The sequence below is a fragment of the Capra hircus genome, chromosome 10 (assembly GCF_001704415.2).
Source record: "Capra hircus breed San Clemente chromosome 10, ASM170441v1, whole genome shotgun sequence".
Lineage (NCBI taxonomy): Eukaryota > Metazoa > Chordata > Mammalia > Artiodactyla > Bovidae > Capra > Capra hircus.
Genome location: NC_030817.1, coordinates 77,063,922 through 77,088,371, shown reverse-complemented (window position 1 = coordinate 77,088,371; position 24,450 = coordinate 77,063,922). Strand labels below are relative to the sequence as shown.

The 24,450-nt window shown below is 41.5% G+C and overlaps 1 protein-coding gene across 1 annotated transcript in view; it reads right to left on the bottom strand.

The window, feature by feature from the left end:
* The window catches only part of RPGRIP1 (retinitis pigmentosa GTPase regulator interacting protein 1), a 45,009-nt gene extending 21,738 nt beyond the window's left edge, over nt 1-23,271 (bottom strand). Inside the window, exons 1-18 of the mRNA XM_018054554.1 lie at nt 23,145-23,271; nt 19,926-20,203; nt 18,673-18,772; nt 18,040-18,171; nt 16,677-16,782; nt 13,528-13,551; nt 12,545-12,691; nt 11,153-11,226; nt 9,441-9,583; nt 8,123-8,283; nt 7,514-7,657; nt 6,938-7,055; nt 4,446-4,898; nt 4,149-4,300; nt 3,350-3,692; nt 1,968-2,149; nt 1,227-1,430; nt 571-709 (exon numbers count right to left, since the gene is read on the bottom strand). Coding sequence (XP_017910043.1) covers nt 571-709; nt 1,227-1,430; nt 1,968-2,149; nt 3,350-3,692; nt 4,149-4,300; nt 4,446-4,898; nt 6,938-7,055; nt 7,514-7,657; nt 8,123-8,283; nt 9,441-9,583; nt 11,153-11,226; nt 12,545-12,691; nt 13,528-13,551; nt 16,677-16,782; nt 18,040-18,171; nt 18,673-18,772; nt 19,926-20,203; nt 23,145-23,242 — 2,998 coding nt within the window. The 5' untranslated portion in view covers nt 23,243-23,271. The remainder of the gene's footprint in view (nt 1-570; nt 710-1,226; nt 1,431-1,967; nt 2,150-3,349; nt 3,693-4,148; nt 4,301-4,445; nt 4,899-6,937; nt 7,056-7,513; nt 7,658-8,122; nt 8,284-9,440; nt 9,584-11,152; nt 11,227-12,544; nt 12,692-13,527; nt 13,552-16,676; nt 16,783-18,039; nt 18,172-18,672; nt 18,773-19,925; nt 20,204-23,144) is intronic.

Sequence of the window (24,450 nt, the reverse complement as noted above, 5' to 3'; positions counted from 1 at the left end):
TCTAGGTTGGTCATAACTTTCCTTCCAAGGAGTAAGCGTCTTTTAATTTCATGGCTGCAATCACCATCTGCAGTGATTTTGGAGCCCAAAAAATAAAGTCTGACACTGTTTCCACTGTTTCCCCATCTATTTCCCATGAAGTGATGGGACCAGATGCCATGATCTTAGTTTTTTGAATGTGGAGCTTTAAGCCAACTTTTCCACTCTCCTCTTCCACTTTCATCAAGAGGCTTTTTAGTTCCTCTTCACTTTCTGCCATATGTTATCTGCATATCTGAGTTTATTGATATTTCTCCCAGCAATCTTGATTCCAGCTTGTGCTTCTTCCAGCCCAGCATTTCTCATGTTAAACTGGCTAGCTAGCTTTAAATACATAGACTGCTACTTTCTTTGAGAATGACAGCTTGGTTGGCCTAACCAGCACACTTGTAACATAAAACTGAGCCTAGGGTCTCCAATACAATTGATCATGAAAAGTTTAACAATGAAGATGAAAGAAGAAAGTAAATAACCAGCTTTATAAATAATCCAATGATTACAAAGGAAAATCATATTTTAAAAAGACAATACCATTCACAGGATGTGGGGTTTCGTTTAGTATCTGTGCTGAATAGGATGATGTCATTTCCTCTTCCTTTTGCTGATTTTTTAAAACATGATCTGCGGAGATCTTAAGCCCTGAGAATTTCCATTCAACGTACTTCACCTGCTTCAGATACAATTATAATTGTAAATAAGTATACTGTATAATTATAATAATTTAATGTCTAATATTGCATAATTAATATAATACAATATAAATACATATACTCAGTCACATGATTTATATTTATAACCTCATATATGTGTATGTATATATATTTCAGACCACATAGTAACTTTAATTCAGTTTCCTATGAAGAAGAGGTGGTATCAAACACATAGGTGTTCAATAAATACTTGTTTTTAAATTTATTTTGTTTACAGTTGAAGTGACCTAGTTAGGACTGTGGTACTATATCTCTAAGCATAAATTATAGAGTGTATAATCTGTTAAAGTAAATTACATTGAAAAGAACTGAACACTCCCGAGATTTATTAAACTACTTATGTTTGTGGAAATACACACTCACCACAAAAAGCCGTGATTATCATTTATCTTGTGTGCCTGCTTCTACCACTGAGAATAATATACTTGGGGACACTACGACCCATACTTTCATTCTTCGGGGTTTCTAAGGCCTTACCTGTAGTGTACTTCCATTTAAGAGGTTCTGACTAAGATACTCCATTCTGTTCTTTCCTTGGAGGCCTGTTTTTCTTCCATGTTTTCTTCTTGAGTAGCCCGCAACCTGGTGTTCCCTTTCCTTTCTTTCTCCCACCTGAAGAGGTTTTCTTTTAGCTTGATACTGCTCAGCTTCAGTGGGAATATCAATAGATACCATCTGGTCCTAAATAGAAGGATCAGAGACAGATTTACAAGATGAGTTTAACAGCCATGATAATCAAGAAAGAGATTTGTGAGCCAGCATTAGACCTCCTTTATCTCTTGCCATGGAGCGGAGATATGCCATCTCTTCCCTCCCTACAATAAAACCCAGCATTTTGTTCTATCCATAGCCTTATGGTATTACGAATGCTGCAGATTAAATTTGCAGAACATGACGATGTTCACAGGCTTCTCAGGTGATGCTAGTGGTAAAGAACCCGCCTGCCAATGCAGGAGCCATAAGAACCACTGATTCAATCCCTGGGTCAGGAAGATTCCCTGGAGGAGGGCACAGCAACCCACTTCAGTATGCTTGCCTGGAGAATGCCATGGTCAGAGGAGCCTGGAGGGCTACAGTCCAGGGGTTGCAGAGTCAGATACAACTGAAGTGACTTAGCATGCACGCATGGCATTCACAGAAGGAATTTCTTTTACCCCAGTTGTAATACTGTCTTCCTCAAATCAAATCTTCCCCACAGGATTGGGGGAGATCTGCTACCTGGGGAGGAAAGGAAGCTTCTTCCTCTTCTTTTGACGTCTCTAAACCATCCCTGGTGTCCTTCTCACTCTGAGCTTCTGGCTTTGGAAAGCTCTCCGGAGGGAGGTAGCAAGACCCCCAATCCAGTTGTACCTGAACAGATCCATTGGGTTCCCCCACAGGGTCAGTGAGGTTAAAATCACCTGAGAGACGCACAGATATTAATAAAATCTGATCACAAGAAAGTAGGCACATGAGCGTTTATCACAACCTTACCTATGACTTCCCCAGTTTAAATTTCACATTTTGTTTGTAATTAACATCAGTCAAATAACCATGATGACAACACACTCAGAAGCAAAATAAAATATCAGTGAATATCCATAATCATTCAGAATATTTACTTCTGCTACTCAAAATATTTATTGGGGAAGATTGGTATCTCCAGGTTCAAGAAGGGATAGTCAAAGATGCATGGAGAGATATAGCTTGCTTGTCGTCAGTCACCCAGTCAGTAAACAAGAGCACCTTCTACTATTACCAGTTTCTACACCTTAGACATACTAAGAAAACCATTATCTACACCCGTGGCCCCTATTTCTGAAATAACAAAAACCAAGAAGACTTAAGCAAAATGGCTTTTTTCTGAATGCCAGGCTTCTGCTTTGTAACACTGATTAATTTCACAGATGGCTCACATTGCCTCTCTTTGGCAAAGGATGAGTTGTGAGCAGAAGAGTCAGCTTCTTCTCTTATTTTTTTTAAAGCACTCGTGATATTGGGAGAAGGGAGGCCTCACATACTTCCTGGAACAAAGCTTTTTTAATATGGTCAATACTGACTGTAACCATCCACACTTCCTAAGAGAGTTGACCCTTCTTGTACAACCTGTACAACCCTGGGTATGAATGTAGGATAAGGTAGCATGAAGTTCAGCTTCATACTGGGGTTGGAGGAGAATCCAAGAAATTTGTCATGGCATGGCATGGAAGACTCATTTGGATTTAATGTTTAAAAGAAGCAAGAGAATTATGATGAAATGTTACAGACACAACTTAAAATCTGATATCTAGCCATGTGCCGAGAAATAATAGACCTTAAGTAAAAACGAATACTGGAAAGCACTACAGAAATGGAAAATGTTGGTTCAGACACAGAGGTATGGACTGCAGAGTGGTGGGTCTACCCACTCGGGGATTTCCTTCTGTTGCTGAAGAGCAGCAGCAGAAGCCAGTGTTTCCATATGATTAGCGAGGCTCTAAGTCTTCTCTGCTGCTCTTCACAGTCTTCTCAAATCCTTTCAGCGAGTTCTAAGAGAGACTATTCCAAGCAAGAAAAGTAGAATTAGGACAGGGAGAGGACACTGGGCAGAGCATAAATATGTAATAACCTTGAACTCCTACCTTGAATGGATTTGTTTTGTGCAAGAGGAAGCAAGGGCACTTGGACTCGGCCAAGGTACGAGCCAGGCTCTGAGTCTTCGTCATCAAAAACGTACACAGAGAGGGCCTCCCGCCTCAGATACTGATCCAGGTCAGAAGTCACAAGCACTGGGAATCGAGCCAGGTCTCTGAAGCAGGGATTGTTACTGGCCGGAATGATGGTGGTGTCATGGTCAGAAAAGGTAAAGAAGCGATACATGACGTAAGGACTGGGTTGGGCTCCCAGCAATCGGCTCCGGAGGCCACAGCATCGGATGATTTCCACCCGCAGCTCATTCTGATTCTTCCATGTCCCCGATCTGGACTGAAAAGATGTTGGTCTTGGATTGAGGAAAAGGGCAGGCTGAGAGACTCATTGCAGGTGAAGCCCAGAGCCCTCGATGAGGAAAAGCTATGACCCAAAGAACTGCTGAATCTTGACTGGGAAACAGAGATGCCTAGTCAATGACTTTCACCTGCTTTCAAACTGGCTCTGGCAGATAACTCTCTCGGGGAGATGCTGGCTCTCAGGCCTCATCTTAGACAGTGGAACAGAGAAGCCACTTTGTTTATAGAAAGGAGATGTAGCTAGCTGCAAGGGCATGATTTCATTTCAAACTCAAGCTTGACCGAGGGAAGGATCTAGACTAGTTGTGGTGTGACAGTTTTTGTCTTTCACTCACATTCAACAAGTACTTATTGACAGTGGAAGACTGAGCTGTTCTCAAGAGCTGTTTGACTGAGTGTCCTCTGAGATGCATGGGTTCATCCTTTTTCTCACCTCATCCTTCTGGGCCTCCCAGGCTCCAAGCCCATTGGCTGCCAAGTATGCCTGGGCTTTCTTTCGCTTATTGTATGCTTGTAGACTGGATCTTATGGGGAAGCGCAGCCTCATCCAGTACTCTAGCACCCCAAAGACTTCTCCACCAGTTCCTGGGTAGCAGAAAGTATGAAAAGCATAGAGGCACAGATGGTGTGGCAAGGATCAAGAATAAAGGGAGAAGAAAATAGGAAACCACCAGCACTGTGGGAAATGCCACATTAATCCTGGCAACTGAGGGAGGTTGACAGCACTTACCAGTAAGTGTGGCAGAGCCGTGGACTCTCTCTGCAGTCTCTAGAACCCTGTCAAAGCAAATCCATCCAGCTGCAAGGGTGTGGTGCTCACTGGCTATTGCCTGGTGTAAATCAACCTGGGCTGAAGCCCCTTGAAGGTAGTGCAAGAAGAGGGAGTCTGTCTCTACCACATACTGGGAGGTGAAGTCATAGAGAGGTTGTGGCCCCACAACTAGTGGGGTACAGTGGGTTTCAAAGTCATAGAAGGAATAGGTGCAGAAAGTGATAGGTTGAGTGTCTCCAGCCTGAGCCAGGGCAGCAGAGGTCAGAAAGGCCTGATGGATGTGCAGTTCAAAAAGGTTCTCACTCTGATGCCGTGGAGAAATGTCCACTTTATCCTCATCTTCATAGGCTGGCAGTGGTTTCAGACATAACGGCAACTGTCGGGTGCCATAAGCCACGTCTTTAAGCTGTTCTAGAGGGGAAAGAAAACTGCCTATCCATTAAAAGGTAGGAAGTTTCTTCCTTAAGGTAAAGGAAGGTAGAAAGAGAATAAAAACCATGGTGGAAGTCCAGATTGTGACTATTTCAGGAAACCATGTGATTTTAAAAGAAAAGCAGCAGAATGACAACCTGGTGCTTTGGATTCTGATGGCCAAATAATCCAATGCCTATTTTAACTAAATTGGAAAGTAAATGCTAACCTCAGGAGGTTATACTGCTAACACTAGAGGCACAGTTTCATCCATGGATGACACTGTTTTTGCTTACAGCAGGATCCTATGAATTAACTGATAATTTCATTACAGAAGCACAGAAACACAAAATGTAGATATTTCCAAAAGTTTGGGATATTGGCCCTGGAGAGAATAGCAAGTTACAGTCAGTGTCTATTACATTACACTGGGCTCCATTAAGATATGATTCCTCTTTTCCAGTCAGATCAATCACAAGACTCTTCATTCTGTTAAGAATTTGATTTTATTGTAAGAAGGCCAAAAAATCCACTTTAAATCAAAGAGTAATAGAGTAAAAATCAGGGAGGGCGCTTACTGGAAAGAGGTTTAAAATATTGGCAATAAGATATAAAATAAAGATAGGTGAGACAGTCCACTAAATCTGTGTGTTACCTCCCATATCCAACCAACCTGAGATGATATATAGTCTGCTTCAAATTGGAGTATCTGAGTTGTCACAGTGTGTTGATGACAAGGGTCCTATTTCAAGAGTTAAAGTAGTAGAATAAAGATATTTGGGGTACATCAGAATGTCTTCCTGCCCAGAAGTGGGATACAGGCACTGATGAGCAGTTTCTTAATTGATAAGATTAATAGAACTAAAGAAAACATTAAAAGTTTGCATTACATGATACAAAGTCAATAAATTCTAGCATATAAAGAGCTTCTAAAAATTAATAATATACTATTAAGAAAAGGGTTAAGGGCAGGGACAGGCAAGACAGGCAAGTCTCAAAACAAGTAATACAAACAACTGGTAAACAAAGAAAAACTCTTTAGCCTTATCAGTAATGAAGGAACTATAAGTTAAAGCAAATGAATCTTCAGAAGTAGGTAAGGGTATTACACTGCACTATCCTGGGAGAAAGATCCTGAATCTGAAAGACAGGAGAATTTCAATACAAAGGATTTCCTTTGTTACTTGGCAGGGACCTTTTAACAGACTTACCCTGGTATACATAAGTCATGCTGGATGACCCACCTCCCTTTACTCTAGTTTCATGCTCACTCAGTATCCTTATTGATTCTGCTTTTCCAGAAAAAAGTTGCCCTGAGCATATTCTCAAGGCAGCAGTGAAAGAGCCACTATCCTAGAATAACAAATTAACATTCTGGTATAAATCTCAGTCTTTAGTGCATTTGGTTAATATGAGTCAGGTCTCTCACCACCGAGTGTAATAACAAAGCCAATTTTCTCACCATGTAAGGCTGGAGACCAGATCCTGGTCACCAGTATACTGAACTAAACATAGAAAGTATCACATTATAAAATTTGCATAAGTGTCCAGCCACCTACACTGCTTTGTAGACATCCACAAACTGCAACAAAGAATTCAGGAACTTTCCGAGAGAAATCATAGAAAGAGATGATGAGAGAGGAGTGGTGAAGTTCTATTATCTCACAAACACTGTGATCTAGGCCTGGCTTCAAGAAACAATCTTGAGAGAAGGCCCTCACTCACCTTAGGACCAACAGTGATACACTGATTTTCAGAGTAGATTCTGCAATGTCTGGGCCCTGTAGAAAATCTCCAGAGAAATCAGAGAAAATACCCTGATGTGATGCAGGAAAAGAAGCTGCTGGCCATGTATTAAAATAACAAAGATGGTAGGATAAAGAACAGAAAGGCTAAGTCATATACCGAGACACAGAGGGGGCCCTCTCGACAGGTGCAGAGGGCAGCAAAGGCATTTAGCCATGCGACAGACCCTAAGATGAAATGAACAAACTACTAAGACTTGCCAGATACTGGAAGGCCATGGCTCCTTAAAATACCTTCCAGCTGATTGATACGCTTGTTCTTGAGGTCTAGGAGTTGGTTCAACCTCTCCAGTTTTTCTTCGTGATCTTTATTTTCATTATCGGCTTTTGTCATCATTGCTTCCAGTTCCTCCTGAAACGAAATAATGTCTGAACTTCGCTATCTCAGTGGCCCAGAACCGAAGGGCCCAGATAAAAAGGTGGTACTTCGTGGGTAAAGGAGACTCTACTACCCCCTTAGCAGGGCAGATTCATCCACTAGAAAAAGGCTTGGATTCCTTACAGACTCCTCCAGGACCAGTTGTGCTGTTAGTGCCAAGAGGTAGTATTTTTCCTGGGTCTGGCAAAATTTAAACCCAGAAGCTCCCCACTTGCCATTTTCATTAGCTGGCCCCTTTGGCTTCTATTGCCAAGGTGCCATGGGGATGTGTGAGCCCTCAAGTGCAAAAGACAGCACATTTGTGTTTGCACAGGACAGCCTATCACCTTGCAACAGCCCTGGAAACTTGGGTCTTGCTTCATTCCCAGTTTTGTATGTGGTTCCTGTGTGCCCGCTTATCTATCCCCTTCCTGTACCATCTTTCCTTGCACCTGATAACACACGTTGATTTTGCGCTGCAGAATAAGCATGTCTCTGGTCTTTTCTAGTTCCAGTGTGGTCTCTGCATGCGATACTTGCAACTCACTTAACATCTGGGACAGTTTTTTTTCTTCCTGGTTTTTTGGTTCACAGGGCTACAGAGGAAAAAGCATTGGTAAAACAGAGTATAAATATGGTAGTATAGTAATAACTATTGTCTAAAGTAGCTGCTGGTAATCATAAAGTACCAGCAGCAGAATCTATTTCAAAACGTAGAAGAGAACCTGTGTTACTTCACAAGGCTCTCTGCCCTAGTTACTCATGTTCAGCAGAAGCAGTGAGTAAGTTATACAACCTCCAATGGATGTTTGCTCTTCAGCAGATCATTGCAAGTCCTCATCTGGAAAAGATTCTAAAGCTTATGAGCTGTACAGTGTGGGAAAAGTCTGCGCAGTTCATGAGGCTGTCTCTACTCTCAACCTTCTCATACCCTTCCAAACAGTGTCCTCAATCAGGACAAAATGTTATTCAGTGAGTTTTCTAGTCCTTTCATCTTTTCAGCAGATATTTGCCAGGTATCCCTCTGTAGAGGAGACTTGCTTGATTAAAGATGCTCTTACCTGTATCTGAATGGTCTCTTGAAATAGAGCTGGGTGAGTGGCTGGTGCAGATTGCCTGTCAGGAGATTGGGAAAATGTGCTTATATTTTGGAGATCCTCTACTTTCTGTTTATGCTTCTGAAGCAAGTTGGTGACCTCAAGCTCCAGATCTTTGTTTTGAGCTGAGGAAAAAAAATACAGAAAGCTGAAACTCTGTTACCAACAACCAGGCTAAAGTTGGCCCAAATGTGAATTACACTTTCCCACTAATGTTTAGTTAATTTTATAAACTTGCCCTTAGAGAAGTAATTTTCTCTGATTTCTACAAAGCGATTCTAGCTTATTGACCCTGAGCTGACACTTGGAGTCCAAAAACAACAGAAAACATCAGCAGAGCTGTAGTATGGAATGGGGTACTAACACCACCACAGCAAAAATCAGAGCCACTTGACTGACTAGGTAGTCCAAAATTTTTGACAGTATCTCCTCAATGCTTCCCCAACTTGGTCTGACTTCTAAGCTACTGGCTCCCTGTGACACCCACCTCCACACCCACTCTGGACATTTGGACATTTCTATGTGTGTTTCAGGGAAGGAAGGTGATCACCATTTAAACTGATTATTTCACTATCAGGCATTAGAGAGGAAGTTACATTAGATTACCCACAAGACCTCACTCATACTTCATACATACTACAAGGATTCTTAGCAAGTACTCCTAAGCTTCATTCTTTTACGGTTCCTGCCTCTGTTTTTCTTGATGTCATATTTCTTTTCCTCCACTCTGTCATGTGAATATACTAGAATATGATGAAACATAAATTTGATAAGACTAAATATCAAGGTCCAGACCAGCGAAAAGAGAGGAGACAAAGGTCTCTTTGACAGTACTTAAAAATATTCAGAGTAACTACTGTGATACAAGAATTAAGACAGGGGGAAATGCCAGTGGTAATGAAGATCAATAATCTGCTTCTCAATTTCAGGTATCAGATGCTAAAAAAGAAAACAAAATACTTTCCAACCATCCTAAAATGACTGATGAGAAGGCAGAAAAATTCATTTTCAATACTTTCAATAAATGGTTTAAAACATTACAAATTAAGAAGTGGCGTTCTCTCACATGGAAAGTCATCATGTAGGGAAAAGTATACGTGTGAGGTAGGTGTCATGCTTCCTTGATTGTGAATCTGATCTGACTACCAATGTTCTTAGTCTAATTATCCAGTAACCCACCCCAAACACAAATAAGATCAAGAGATGGGGTTGGAGAAATGCTGGCCCAAGCTCCTTTCTCCCCTACCAGATGTAGAGAATGCCTCATTTGAGAGAGACCTACCTTTCTCTTGTGAAAGCTGAAGTAAGATTTCTCTCTTCTCCTTCATCTCAACATCCAGTTGATCCTGCAACTGAGAGACTTTCTGCTGTAGCTGTTCCCCAAGCTCATGGCTCCACTGAGGCTGATTGCTGCTATCCAGCATGCTGAAAACAGGCAGCAAGTAAGGAGGGAGAGGAGAGTTGTCAGATGGACACTCAAAGTTGGGTGACAGGACGTCTTTATTACACAGTTTCAGCATCTCCTGGGCCTAGTTCATCATTCATTTCCCAACATGTTTTTTTCTGCTCCTGCTTTCTCTGTAACTGTCATTTACCAACTGCCTTGGAACTTCTGGGTCCTACTGAGTTGCTTAGTATCACTTCTGTTTAAGTCTCAACCCCCTGAGCAAACAACCCAAGTCTTATCTATTTCCCAGGGAACTTCTCCAGCATGAAGGCTTGCTTTAGGCAGGGAACTGTGTACCAAGACATTCTCAGGCCTGTTAGATTAGAAATAAGGAACAGAATATTTCCTTTTTCTCTTACTCCTCTGTCTACCTTCACCAGTGGCTAGTTTAGAGAACGCTCACCTTTGAATCAGATTGTAAATTACTACTGTAGGGCAGGAACTAAACTCTCGGTGACTGCATCCTGAACACCACTATATCTAGGTGACAGGGCAGACTCATCTTCAATGTAAAACACACAGTTCCTGATTATTTACACAAGTGAAGTTGACACAACTGAATTATTTACACAAGTGAACTGCTTGTGCAATCAAGCAATTATTTCTACTTGTGTCTTTTTCCTATTTACCATTTTAACAAATGTGGTCTAAAAACAACTTGCTTAAGCTAGTACTGAGATTTCTTGGCACTTTCTGCCCATACATTACAAGATGATCTGAGAAGATAATGTTATGAATGATGAAGGGAAGAGGCCAACAGTAATGTCTGTCACAGGGAGTCTTCAAAGTGGGTAAGGCTGACACTTCACTGCATTGAAGAGTGTCAGTTCTTCCCAGGATGCTCCCATGTAACCTCTCCAATCTACACCCTGCTGTCCTTACGTTAGTCAGAAGGAATGTTTAATTTTGTAAAACTTACAGTATTTTTAATTTCAAAATACATGAATATGTATTTGTTGTGAAAAATTAAAATGATAGAGATATTTAGAATAAAAGCCCTATTTCAGTCCTTTCATCTCATTAAAAGTTTGGGGATCCACACACATGACATAATTTAAGTCACAACACATTATTTTGCAATTTATATTTTCTTTTAGCAGTGTATCTTAGGCATATAAGTCTAATAACTTTATACTGTTTCAGTGTGGGGGTACAACATGATTTATGTAGGCAATCCCTCTCAGGAAATTTTGACTGTTTCCATTTTTTTTTTTTTACTTTTACAGATTAAAATAACAATGCAGGAATATTTAACATTCTTACTGCAGAGGTATCTTTGCACACACACACGAGGATTTCTTTAGTTTTTGTTTCCAAAAAATGGGTTATCTGGCACAAAAGAGATGTACCTTTAACGTTTTGATAGATAAGGTCAAATTCTCTTCCTAAAAGAGTCTGTCAATTTATATACTCACTGTGTTGAGTACCAGTTTCCCTGTGTCCTTATCAAGACTAAGAATTATTTTTATTGTTTAAATTCAGATTGCACTTTTCTATAACTGTCTTTTATAACAAACAATGTTCTGAGATCTAAACTTGGTTCTTACTTTTCTAAGAGTTTGTCATAATTGTCATTCAGCAATTTTCGTTCTTTTTCCAAATCTTCAACTCTCTCCTGAAACTAAGAATGATAATAGAATGCTTGAGATGAAATTTTAAAATCCATTGCCTTGCACAAGTTCTCCCTTCTCTGTTGCGGGATGGGACTCGTGGGGGAGATTTTCAATATTCATCCCCATGTCTGTGAAGATCCGTTCAGCTAGAAAGACCTGAAGCAATTTAAGGTGGGAGAGAAATTATTATCGGAATTAATGAGGATTCCCTGAATTCAATTTTTTTATTGTTAATAAAAACATTTCTTTTGCATTTTATACAGAACCTGAGCCTGCACCATGACTTGACAGTTACCCAGGGGTTCACAAGACAGTATTATCCATCTCAACAGTGGTTCTGGGTTGGGTGGGGAAAAAAAAACAAAACACAGTGGTTCTGGGGATTAGGGATCCACGTAAACACAGGCGGGCACAGCAGGAGTGCATTTTTAATCCTTTCTTAAAGAGAAAAGGCAGTAGAGTCTTCGGAGTCACTGGAAACCTGTGCATATGGGGCTTCTAAAACAAACACTATACTGTGAGCTCTTGGGGAAGGGCAGGATAAGAACCCTGATAAATAAAGAGATATTTGTTTGTGGCAGGGAATAAGGAGGGAGGCGTACTATCGAATTAAATTTTCATGATGTCTGGGTTTCTACTGGGACGGAAACAGCAGAACGTTATAAAAGAGAAAAGACTTTGGAGAATAGTTGTTTAGTTGCGAAGTCGTGTTCGTCTCTTTCGTGACTCCACGGACTGTAGCCGGACAGGCTCCTCTGTCCATAAGATTTCCCAGGCAGAACAACAGGAGTGGGTTGCCATTTCCTTCTCCAGAGGATCTTTCCAACCCAGGGATCAAATCTGTGTCTCCTGCATTGGCAGGTGGATTCTTTACCACTAAAGGAGAAGGTGAAGTCGCTCAGTCGTGTCCGACTCTTTGAGACCCCATGGACTGTAGCCTACCAGGCTCCTCCGTCCATGGGATTCTCCAGGCAAGAATACTGGAGTGGGTTGCCATTTCCTTCTCCAGGGGATCTTCCCGACCCAGGGATTGAACCCAGGTCTCCCACATTGGAGGCAGATGCTTTAACCTCTGAGCCACCAGGGAAGCCCTTTACCACTAAGCCACCAGGGAAGCCAGATGTAAATGTAAACCCCAGTGTTTTTCTAGTTTTACACCATTACAATACTGTAATCTTGAGCAAATTATTCAATCACTTGGAACCTCATTTTTCTCATTTGAAAAAAAGAAAAATACCCATATTTTTGCTCAGATACACTTTTTAACATCTTTGAAATTGGGATGTAACATACAATTGATGGTATCTTTCAATTATTGTTATTTACCTCCTTCAGGGTTATCTGCAGGATGGACACATCTTCCATTTGGCTCTTCAAGCTCACAGCCTTCTTGCTCTCCTCCTTGAGCTCCGCCCTAAGTTCATTCACTTGGTTGAGGAGGGCATCGTGGGCTGCGCCCAGGATTCCCTGATTCTGGGGCAAAAGGAAAGTTGCTCTGGGAATGTTTATAACACTCAGCAGGAGGGGTCTCAAGAAACCAACAATCCCAGCATCAGCATTCCCTAATGGATGTCTCAAAGAAGGGTTTTGATTTAAAGCATGGTCCTTTGCACTGTAAAATAACCTTGTTTCTTACCCTAGCATTTCTCAGAAAGTATCATTTCCCTGTTGGTGAGGATTTTCCACTCTGGGAAACTAATTCATCACTGGAGCCTTGATTTTCCCGAAGTTCAAACTCAGCCCTAATTCTAAGTAAAGTGCCACCTTTCTCAATTGCCTTTATCTTCTAAGACACTTAAATGCTTTTTACGACGACATATTTCCCTTTGTGCACCTAGCAAAGTGACATGTTAACTCTAGAAGTTAAATGCATTTTTCTGATGGAGCCTTCTGAAAGGAACAGCTGTGGCTGATCATGTAAGGAACTCGACCTTAGTGACTCTTAATCATGGACGTTTACCTAGCTTCACCTGTACCCCACTCACAGAGGTACAAATATTTAATAACTCCAGAGAAGGTTCACAACAATTTTGCTATATCTCACCACCTCAGGCATGCTAGAGGACTACTCCTGGGAAAAAGTCTCTGTAGCAATAGGCTCAAAAATACTGTTTCAGACCTTACATTTTAATTTTTGTGAAAACAATGCAATCTGTATTTTCTGATAATAGTGACAGTATCATTTGTCTTAATAAAATTACATTTGATTTAGTTGGCTAAATTCTGGTGTTACGTTACTTGAAGATTCATTTGGGTTTCATTCCTCTGATTATCCAGAAACAGAGATTTAAGGAATCTTTATTAAGTACCTTATGGAGCAGAGTTTCATATGCCTGAAAGAAAGAAATAGATGTTATCCTATTGATATACCAAGTTGATATTTATTTTGATATTTATCTCTGTAATACAAATGTTTAAATATTTAAAAGATGTTATGAACATTTCCCATAAATCAAGTCAATCTGTGTGCTGGTTTACTAACTGCTGCTCCCTTTCCCTGATCTAGCTTGCCAGGCAGTCTGTGAATATAATAGATCATGGCGTTTCTTTACAAGGGTCAGTTATGCAAATTTGCATTGCACTTGGTGGATTTTCCAAGAAAGTGTATTCTTATTTTCAAACTAGGTGCTATCTCTTTACTCATCATGCTTCAGAAAGGTCACTTTACAGTTTTGGAAACAGAAATAACAACAATAACCAAACTCACAGCAACAGCTACTATTATTGGCTGAGTAATTACTCTGTGTTACATGTTACTGTGTGTTTCATTATCTCTTATATTATGATCATCATAATTCTTTCACACATGTCATTTAATATTTACAGCAAATCTGAGAGGTACTGTTACCTAAACTTTAAAAATGAGAAACTCAAAGTTCAGAGAGCTAAGTCACTTGCCCAGAATCACACAGCTTTCAAGAGACTGAGGGAGAGCTATACCTCAGCCTGACTCCAGAGTCTGCACTACTGACCTCATATCACTGATAGCGATTAAGACAGAGATTAAGAGGATGAAAACTTATCTTAGTATATGTGTAATAAAATATGACTAGAAATGAAAACTGCTTTAAAAAACAAGCTGTAAAACCTACATTTAAAAAAAGTATTCACCACTTTAGGTCATCTTTACACTACCACTAATATGGGTAAGGACCTTCAATTTAGAATGGCTTTCTCCCTTTTTCCCTTCAATGCAATGGAGGAATGGATGGATTTTTAAAATATATAATTCCACAAATACAGCTATTTATCCATATGATTTTAAAATATCTTCCTTTCCAGATTTCCCATCCTTTCAGTGTTACCAAAATTATTCAACTCAAAAGAATACAGGCATATGCGCAGTTCTTACAAAATACAGTTTGGGAGGTTGACGTTATAAAGATACCTTTGTGCTAAGTTGCTTCAGTTGTGTCCAACTCTGTGAGACCCTAAGGACTGCAGCCTGCCAGGCTCCTCTGTCTATGGGATTCTCTAGGCGAGAGTACTATAGTGGGTTGCCATGCCCTCCTCCAGGGAATCTTCCTGACCCAGGAATCAAACCTGGGCCTCCTGCATTACAGGCAGATTCTTTACTGCTGAGCCATCAGGGAAGCCCCAAAGATGCCTTTGCTGCTGCTGCTGCTAAGTCGCTTCAGTCGTGTCTGACTCTGCACGACCCCATAGACGGTAGCCCACGAGGCTCCCCCATCCCTGGGATTCTCCAGGCAAGAACACTGGAATGGGTTGCCATTTCCTTCTCCAATGCATGAAAGTGAAAAGTGAAAGTGAAGTTGCTCAGTCGTGTCCGATTCTTAGCAACCCCATGGACTGGCTCCTCTGTCCATGGGATTTTCCAGGCATGAGTACTGGAGTGGGGTGCCATTGCCTTCTCCAAAAGATGCCTTTAGTCCTCATCAAAATAGACATACCAAGGGCAGAATCAACTGTAGCTAATCCCACTGAATGGCACCACCATCCTTTAATCACCCAAGCTAGAGATGCAGGAGTTACCTCTTACTTCTCCTTTCCTTCACCACTCTACTTTGGTGATAAAGTCTATTCTTCTAGTTCTGGACCTCTAACACAGTCCTTTCTCTGTAAGCCTCTTTCACTGCCTTGGTTGGGACCCTCTTCCTGAATCCCCTGGATCACTGCACTCGTCTTTTTTGCTGATTTCTTTGGCTTCAGTCTTATATCAGCCAACCTATCATTCACCCTACTGCCAGGTCATCTTTCTAGTAGTTTTGTCATTTTTGAGAAGTTCAAAATTTCAGAAAAGTGTAAGTACTATTGTAATAGTCATCTATAATCCCGCTACTCAGAATTAATCATTATTAGTACTTTATAATAGTTTTTTGAAAGTATCATTTCTTTATTAAAATGTATTTCAAAGTATTTTGGACATTAAAAAAAAGGCAAAGTGATCTCTTTGGGGGAAAAAACTGACGATCAACTTGCTTAAAACTTTTCTGCAGCTCTCCACTGTCTATAGGATAAAGTCTAAATTCCTGCTAAGAGCTCCATGACCTGCTCCCTGATGTTTCTCACCTCTGTGCCTTGGCCTACACCACTCTACCCCTGGAAAGCCCTTCTCTTTCTCTTGCACACTCATTAACACATGCTAAACTGTCAGTGTTCAGCTCAGGAGTAGAATCCCTAATGAATCCTCTTCAGATCCTGCAGCCCATCCTCTGGTGGATCCAATGACCCTGTCTTTTGCTTCCCTCTCATACCCTGCTTGGGGATAGTTGTACTTGTCTATATCTTGTCTTCTCACTTTTACAAGTTCCTTGAAGGCAGGAGCTGTATTATCTTTTTAACCTTTGTATCCAGTGCTTTGCACAGTTCCTGGTAGTCAATTAATGTTTATTCAGTAAAATAATGGTGCCAATTTATTATTTAGACTCTTGGTGCTCTATTTCTACCATTCAGATATGAGTTTCTATTGCATGGTAGTGAGAAGAGTGTGAGCCTTGATTCCAGATGAACCTGGACCCAAATTCTGCTCTTCCTCTTATTTAATAACTTGAGCAAGTTATTTAACTTCTCTGTGGCTCAGTTCCCTCACCTGTTCAACATTACCTGTTAAACTTACTTTGACGGTTATTGTCCGGCTTAGATGACTCTATGTACCTAGGACAGAGTCTATCACATAGAAAGTGCTCAGTAAACTGGTTTCCTTCCTCTCCTATGACTGCTCTTGGCTTCCCAAGTTCAGTTAAACTCTGGTTGGGGTCTCTGGCTTGGAACTTAATCTGACACAAGTTGTCCCCACTTAATTCCACCTTCATGGGCAGGGCTTGAGTTGTAAGGCTTGGATTTGAACATCACCTGTAGATTTGTGACTTTTGACAAGCAACTCAGCTTCTTTCCTATCTGGTCTCCCATGTGTAAGATGGAGAAAATAACACAATTTTCTTAACTAATTTATTTCACACCCTCCCCCCAAAAAGCACAGCTGAAGATGGCAACTCACGGCCTGAACTTCTGTTAATTGCGCCTTTGTCACTGCCAAAGAGGTATTCCTTTCATGTAAGAGCTTCTTAAGTCGAATCAGCTGTATATTCTCTTTAATGGAAGCTCTGGAGAAAGAAGACAGTACTAAAATACCATCTGTGAATGGAGAGAGTGAAGGACCTTTCCCCTCTGCGGATACGGACAGGGGTACAAAGGAAGATCGTTATTTCTGAACCTAAGGGACCATGTTTCCTTTATTTGAAAGGCACTGGGGGAGGATTTGGGTTCACTAGACTCTCTGTCAGTGATTTCCAGTCCTAGATGGTTATTAGAATCATCTGGTGCAATCTTTAATCTTAACACTGCCTCAACTCCACCCCCAATTAATTGAAAGGGAGTCTCTGGGGTGGGACACAGGCATCTGCGGTTTTAAAAAGTCTTCAGGTTTAAAACTTATGTCCATACAGAAACATGAATGTGGATTTTACAACATTTTCACTCAAACTGTCAAAATTTGGAAGCTACCAAGATGTTCCTCAATAGGTGAGTGGCTAAATAAACTGTGATACATCCAGACAATGAAATGTGATTCAGTGCTAAAAAGAAATGAACTATCAAGCCATGAAAAGGAGGAAACTTAACTGTACATTGCTCAGTGAAAGAAGCCCATCTAAACAAACAACATACTGTACGATTCCAATGAGATGAAGTTCCAGGAAAGGCAAAACTATGAGGACAGTAAAAGTGGTGCCAGGGGGAGGAGGGGAGGAAGGGATGGATAGGCAGAGCACAGAGGACTTTCAGGGCAGTGAAACTTACTTTAACAGTGCACACGGGATTAAATATTTGTCCAAACCCACAGAATGCACAACACCAAGAGTAACCATAAGGTAAGTTATGGACTTTGGGTGATTTTTGTGATGTGTCCCTGTAGACTGATTCATTGTAACAAATGTATTCCTCTGCTGTGGGATGTTGACAATGAGGGAGGTTTGGGTGTGTCGGGGAGGGAGGGGAAGGTCAGACGGGGAGGTATATGGGAAACCTCTCTACTTTATGCTCAACTCTGTTGTGAACCTAAACTGCTCTAAAAAAATTAAGTCTATTTTTTAAGTTTTCCAGGGGCTGAAGCAGAATGGGGGCTGAGAACCCCTATCTGCTGATAAGGATGAAATATTTTTCCTTCTATAAAGCGAAGCAAAACTTTTCTTATACATAAATATCCCTTTCAAGGTAATTGATTCCGTAATCTACTTTTGCCTCCAGGCCTACTTCTCAGCGTGAATTTAATCCCCAAAATTCTCTATTCCTCTGAGATGGGTGAAAGGTGCCAAGCAGAATCTTTTTCAGTTCATTTGGGACATGGAATTCCACACTCTTACCGAAGTTCTGTGGCCTTCTGTGTACTCTCCAAAGACCTTCTCTGTTCAAAAATTTCATCTTTGGACCACATTTTCTCAGGAGACTTGGGTGGTTCTTCCACTTGCATAGTATCGCTGGTCATAAGGTGGGCACTGTTAGGCATGCAGAGACCAATGACCTTAGTCATATGACTTTGCTAAAAGAGATTTTTCTCTTAGAATTAGGAACATTTAACACACACAAATAAATAGAAACCCCTGTTATAGGGGTTTAGAACTAGGTTCTCACACATATATATATATATATTTAATTAGAAGAGTTAGTAATCTTGGCATGTGTGGAGGATAATCTTACGAAGTGTAGCTTTCCAGTGTCAAACAGAAATATAAGTTAATTATGACCTAAGGGGGTAAATATACGGAGAAGGAATACCTTCAATTAAGGAAAGGCCTTTATTTTCCTTTCCTTGGAAGACAGAGAGGTGCTTATTTTCCATTTTTAAGCAATGAAGTTGGAATTTGACCTAGGGATGACTTTCATCTTCTCTGATAATGCTGGAACGACTCAAAAGTGGCAGGGTTCACTTGTTCCCCAAATAAAGGTTTTCCAATTAAAGGTGAAAGAGTAAGAGCACAGGATAGAAGAGAACTCACAGTTCGCTGGGTTCACTGAATCCTTCACCTCTGGCTTCTTCATTTCTCACATGTTCCTTGAATGTGGGAGGGGCTGTGTAGCTCAGCCTGTCCCTTGACTCTGAAAGTTTATAGACAGAAGATGCAGCCTCTGGCAAGAGATTTCTCCAGAACTCTGGCTAGAAATGGAACCCCAAGTGCTGAAGGCAGGGAGACTTGAGACCTGGGGGAAGTCCTTATATGACCAATAATCCCAGAGGAGGGGTTCTCAGGTTTTACTCTTGCATTACTGATTTAATAAGTTAGCAGGACCATAGGCTCTCAGGTAAGTAAGAATAAATGGGAAGAAGAAAGAGCAGGGACTGTGTGTCCACTCTTACGTATCTTTGTTTCTAGTGCCTAGTATATAACTGGTATTCTATAGTGCTGAAGTTAAACTGAGCTGAACTTCAAACAAATTTTTTAGTTTTTCTCCTTTTAGCTGTTTACACAAAGATTTTGTTGGCTCAAGAAGGGAGCTTGAAAATATAGAACTGTGCTGAACAAAACCTAACACTGAGTCCCCAGGGCCAAGACACCTTATTTCCATGAATCTCAAATAGGGATGAGTAAGCCAGGTGAAGGAGGCACACACAGCACTTATTTAATTCAGCGCTGGGTTCCATAGCAGTAAGAGACACTTAGCCACTTGGGATACAGGAAGAGGAGAAACTGCAGCTCCTCAATTAGCAGCCTGACTTCTAAGCCTGGACTTCAGGAATGGGCTTTGGGAATCTCTGAACCCATGCAGTTGTATGCAAAGTTTGTCTATGTGTATGGGCAGTTTTCTTGGGAGGAGGCCTAGCTTTTGCTCATGGTTTCAAAGGAGGCCCTTTCCCCCCTCAAAAGATGAAGAACCCCAATTGTGGAGGCACAAATCACTCTGCCCAGAGTCCCGTAGTCCCAGGAGAGGGGCAGGTCTTAAGCTCACTGTCACTCACACCTGAGCAGGTCATCAAAGTGATGTTTTCTGATCCCTACAAAACGTGACCAGCAACTTTCCCTTTTCCATTGTCTGGTTCTCCTCTCAATAGAACCTCATGGTGAAGTGAGAATTTTGAACCTGACATCCTACTCAGGAAAAAAAAAAAAAAGATTTGGGGAGTAGAGAGGAACGAGAACAAAAGAGCAAAATGGGGGTGGTGGGCGGAATACAGCAGTGGGAGGAAAATGCGGCTGGCAAATCAATCCTTCCAGCGCTTTGACCCTGTCGGGGACTTGGCCCCGAGCCTCACCTCTCTTGGGTTTCTCGGCCTCCGGTGCCCCGGCGGTGTGGAGCTGTCTGTGTCCCGTGTGGACGCGAGGCTGGGTGCGGCGGGGAGCAGGGGGGCCCACGCGCTGGAACTGCAGCTGGAGCCCGGGCAGCGGGCGGCGCTGGTGCTTGAGGGGGCGCTGCCGGCACTCTGCGTTCCGCCGCCGTCCAGCGGGCTCCCGGAGCTCAGGCTCCGCCGCGGCCGCCTCGGCCCGCAGGCCCCGGCCTGCTGCGGTTAGCCGGAGCAAGGCTGTTCTCATCCTGTGGGCAAAAGGAGAGCTGGTCGACCGTGCCTTCTTCTATGACAGCGATTCTCTCTACAGTTTATGTGGTGGCAAGTAATCTGAATTGGGAATTGATCTCGGATATAAAATTAATTTTCTGCCCCCAATGACCATGATGTATTAATACAGAAGGCTCTCTATATAATTCTGTATATTTATTTTTAAATTATGTCTTCTGTATTAATACACCATGGTCATTATAAACCATAAACAAAAATACTAAGTTAACAGGAGATAATTAAATATAAGTAGAAATTTTAATATTTACTTCTCCAGTCCCAACTGTTCACACATTCCCGTATATGTGCTCACTCTAAAAATTATTCCTGTATTAGTCCCCCTGGGTACATTGAGCATTACCTACAATGGACAGTCAATCACTATTTATTATCTTGACCTGAAATCATACTTTTAAATGTTACCATCAGATTCTGTGATCCCACTGCCTGCCAGCTCCGACATTGACTACGTTGCCTGGGGCATGTCATTAACCATTTGGGTTCAGTTTCCTCATCTATAAATACAGGTACCTGCCCATTGGATTGTTTGGAAAAGGGCATGGCAACCCACCCCAGTATTCTTGCCTGGAGAATCCCATGGACAGAGGGGCCTGGCAGGCTACAGTCCATAGGGTTGCAAAGAGTAGGACATGATTGAAGCAACTTAGCACGCACGCATGCATTGTATTTTTATGAGGATTAAATAAGTTAACATATATAAAGGACTTAGTGATGGTGCACTGTAAGCACAGGTTGTTGTTTAGTTGCTAAGTTGTGTCCCATTCTTTTGCAACCCCATGGATTGTAGCCCACCAGGCTCCTCTGTCCATGGGATTTCCCAGGCAAGAATACTGGAGTGGGTTGCCATTTCCTTCTCCAGGAGATCTTCCTGATCCAGGGATCAAACCCACATCTCCTGCATTGGCCAGCAGATTCTTTACCATTGAGTCACCAGGGAAGTCCTGGCTGCTGCTAAGTTACTTCAGTCGTGTCCGACTCTGTGCGACCCCATAGAAGGCAACCCACCAGGCTCCGCTGTCCCTGGGATTCTCCAGGCAAGAACACTGGAGTGGGTTGCCATTTCCTTCTCCAGGGGAAGTCCTGGAGGAGTTAGCAATTATTATTATGCATCATTATGTCCAAATAAAGCTGCTTCTTTCCCAATTACAGCTTTAGCCTCACTCTAGTCTAGCCTCCCTGCAGGTAAGATTTACTGAGATATCAAACCCACATGCAGGAGATGTGGGTTTGATCCCTGGATCAGGAAGATCCTCTGGAGAAGGAAATGGCGACCCACTCCAGTGTTCTTGCCTGGGAAATCCCATGGACAGAGGCGCCTGGTGGGCTACAGTCCATGGGGTAACTTGCCCAAAGTCAGAGGGGATAGTATCCAGTTTAGTCACTTACTCTCTATAACCTCAAGTACTTTTTGGTTATCAACCAAGAAACAAGATCCCTTGGCCCATGTAACCATCTGACTTCACTGGATTCTCAAGTTCTCCACAATATAATAAAGGATCTCCAACTCTGAAGTGTGATGGCAAACAGCAGAAACCTGCTATCTCGTAAATTCTAAATGAAACTCTGAACCACTCTTGGGGGTTACCATCGAGAAAGCAAAAAGCTGCTGCTGACTTTGGGAAATTGGTGGGACATAGCTAGTCCTCAGTGTTGTTTGAAAGTGGCCTGGCATTCACAGCTACATTCACAGCTAGGCCCTGTTATTGTGCTTTTGGATGTAATCTCACAGAACACCAACATCACACATGGCCACTCTGAGACCACGACTGAGTGATACCAAAGAAGTCTGCTGCACACTTCCGTCTCAGCTCAGACGAAAGCAAGGTCACTGTCTCATCCACAAAATACCAAACATACTCTCTCCTGGCTAACCGGAGTGACTGCTGCTGCTTTCCCAATTACAGCGTTAGCCTCACTCTAGTCTAGCCTCCCTGTAGGTAAGATTTACTGAGATATCAAAACACAAAATTGTCCCTGCTTTCTGACAGTATCAAGTCTAGAGCAAATTTCTGTTACCTTGGAGCCTCCCCTAAACCACCCAGCTGAAGCCCAAATCCTATGATAGACTCTTTCTAACACAGTCTTACTGAGATGCCCATGGTGTGCACTTTTCTAGCTACCACAAGAAAAACCCAAACTTGCCCAACTATAGGTATGTTCCTAATGGTCTTTGGCTGGGAGGCATTGACACCAATATCTTTAAAATGTGTCCTAGAGATTAACCCCAGACTTTCAGAACTCCTGTTCTCCCCATCTAGTTATCTACCCACTCTCCATCTCAGATTTCTTTCCAGGTCTGTACCCAAAAGACACACTTTTGAAAGCCAGTACCCTAAAATCACTATGTAGGGTATATTTTGGAGTTAAGAGCTTTCAGCTCTGCCATTCATTAGCTATGTCCTTGGGCAAGTTATATAACCTCTTTGTGCTCCCTTTCCTTCTTGATAATGCTTCTTTCATTATATTAAATGAGTTAACATATATAAAGCACATATTACATGTCTGCATATAGGGAATGATCAACGCAATTTTGAGTTTTGCTTTATAAATAAAACCCCTTTTCTTACTTGCCCCTATAGTCTTTAGTCCTTTGTGATTTTGTCCGTTCCCCTGTCCCCATTCTCTCTTTTGTGACCAGGGCAGAAGCCTGCCCAGTCTCTTGCTCTCTGGGTTGGAATAGCTCTGATGATGCTTTATGAACTAATGGCCACAGACTATTGATGCATTTGGCAAGAAAACAAAGCAATATTGCTTCGAAAACAATTTTTGGAGTTAACCATCCTCGCCATTTGAACTGTTTTCTGGTGTAGACATCTCAGGAAGATGTATTCTTTTTTGTTTATTACAGTGAAGGTCTGATGTAGACACAGCTTTTAAAGATGTAAGAACTCTGGGTACCTTTTGATCTCATCTTGTTGCTTCCAGAAAAGCTCCTTCACCAACATGTGCTCTTCACGAAGACGAAACAAACTGTCCTCCAATTCATCCCGAGTCATCCTGCTCAAGGGTGGTTGAATTTTTGTATTCTTACCTAAAGTCCCGGAAGAGGGTAAACAGAGATTATTCTTATATGTAATGTTTTTAGCTCATCATATCTCTGGCTGCATCTTGTCCAGAGGGCTTGAATCTATTTTGAGTCAAGTGTTTAAGAGGAAATTCATGAAGTATATGAACTTAATCATTCTATGTCACTCTTGTATATGGAAAATCATTGCATTTCATTCCAGCATGTGATTCAACCTCCTATCTGGAAAGTATATTCTCTTTCTAAAAGTAGCAAGTAGAGCTTTTAGTCTACTTCATTTTTATTTTTAATCCACTCTTTTATTTTTCCTTCTCATAATAATTAGATAATTTGGACTTAGACAAGGATTGTACCCATAACTGTCTTCAGAGCCCCCATAAGGAAAAGGATAGAAACCCTTCTTGAGTAACGGGAGTCACCATTTGTTTTTGTGGTATGGAGAAATTGTCCCCAGATCTGCTTCCTTGGAATAGAGCCTCTGCTTGATCTAAGCAGAGGAAACTGCAGTACACTATAAGATAGTGTTAGTGTTCACTAGTTTAGAATCAGTTCTGATCTTGAAGAAAAACCCAGAGCTTAAAATTTAAGCTCATAATTGTTAATTTTACTTCATTTGTCTTATCCTATTCTTTCTCTCTCTTTCTCCATATATATATTACATAATATTTAAAATTACATGTATTTTCTACATATTACTTTTTGGAATTACTTAAAAGTAAATTACAGACGTGATGTCCATTTTCTTCTAAAGAACCATGGTATATTTGATGGACACAGTATATCCATCAAAATCAGGAAATTAGCCCTAGTATTATTTTACCATCCTACCCATAGACCATTCAAATTTCAAAAATTCAGGATCATGTGTTTCACTTGATTGGCATGTCTCTTTAGTCTCCTTCATTCTAGAACAGTTCTTTATCTTTCCTTGTCTTTCATGACTTTGACATTTTAAGAGCACAGAGTAAAGGCCATTTCCTTTGCAGAATGCCCCTCAGTCAGGGTTTGACTGATGTTTCTTCACAGTGGGTTCAGATTATTCATTTGGGACAGAAACCCCACAGAACTGAAGCTATCCTTTTCTCCGTGCATTGTATCAGTAGGCACATAATACCGGGGTGGGTTGCATCTTCTGACCCACGGATCAAACCTGTGTCTCCTGCACTGACACGGGGATTC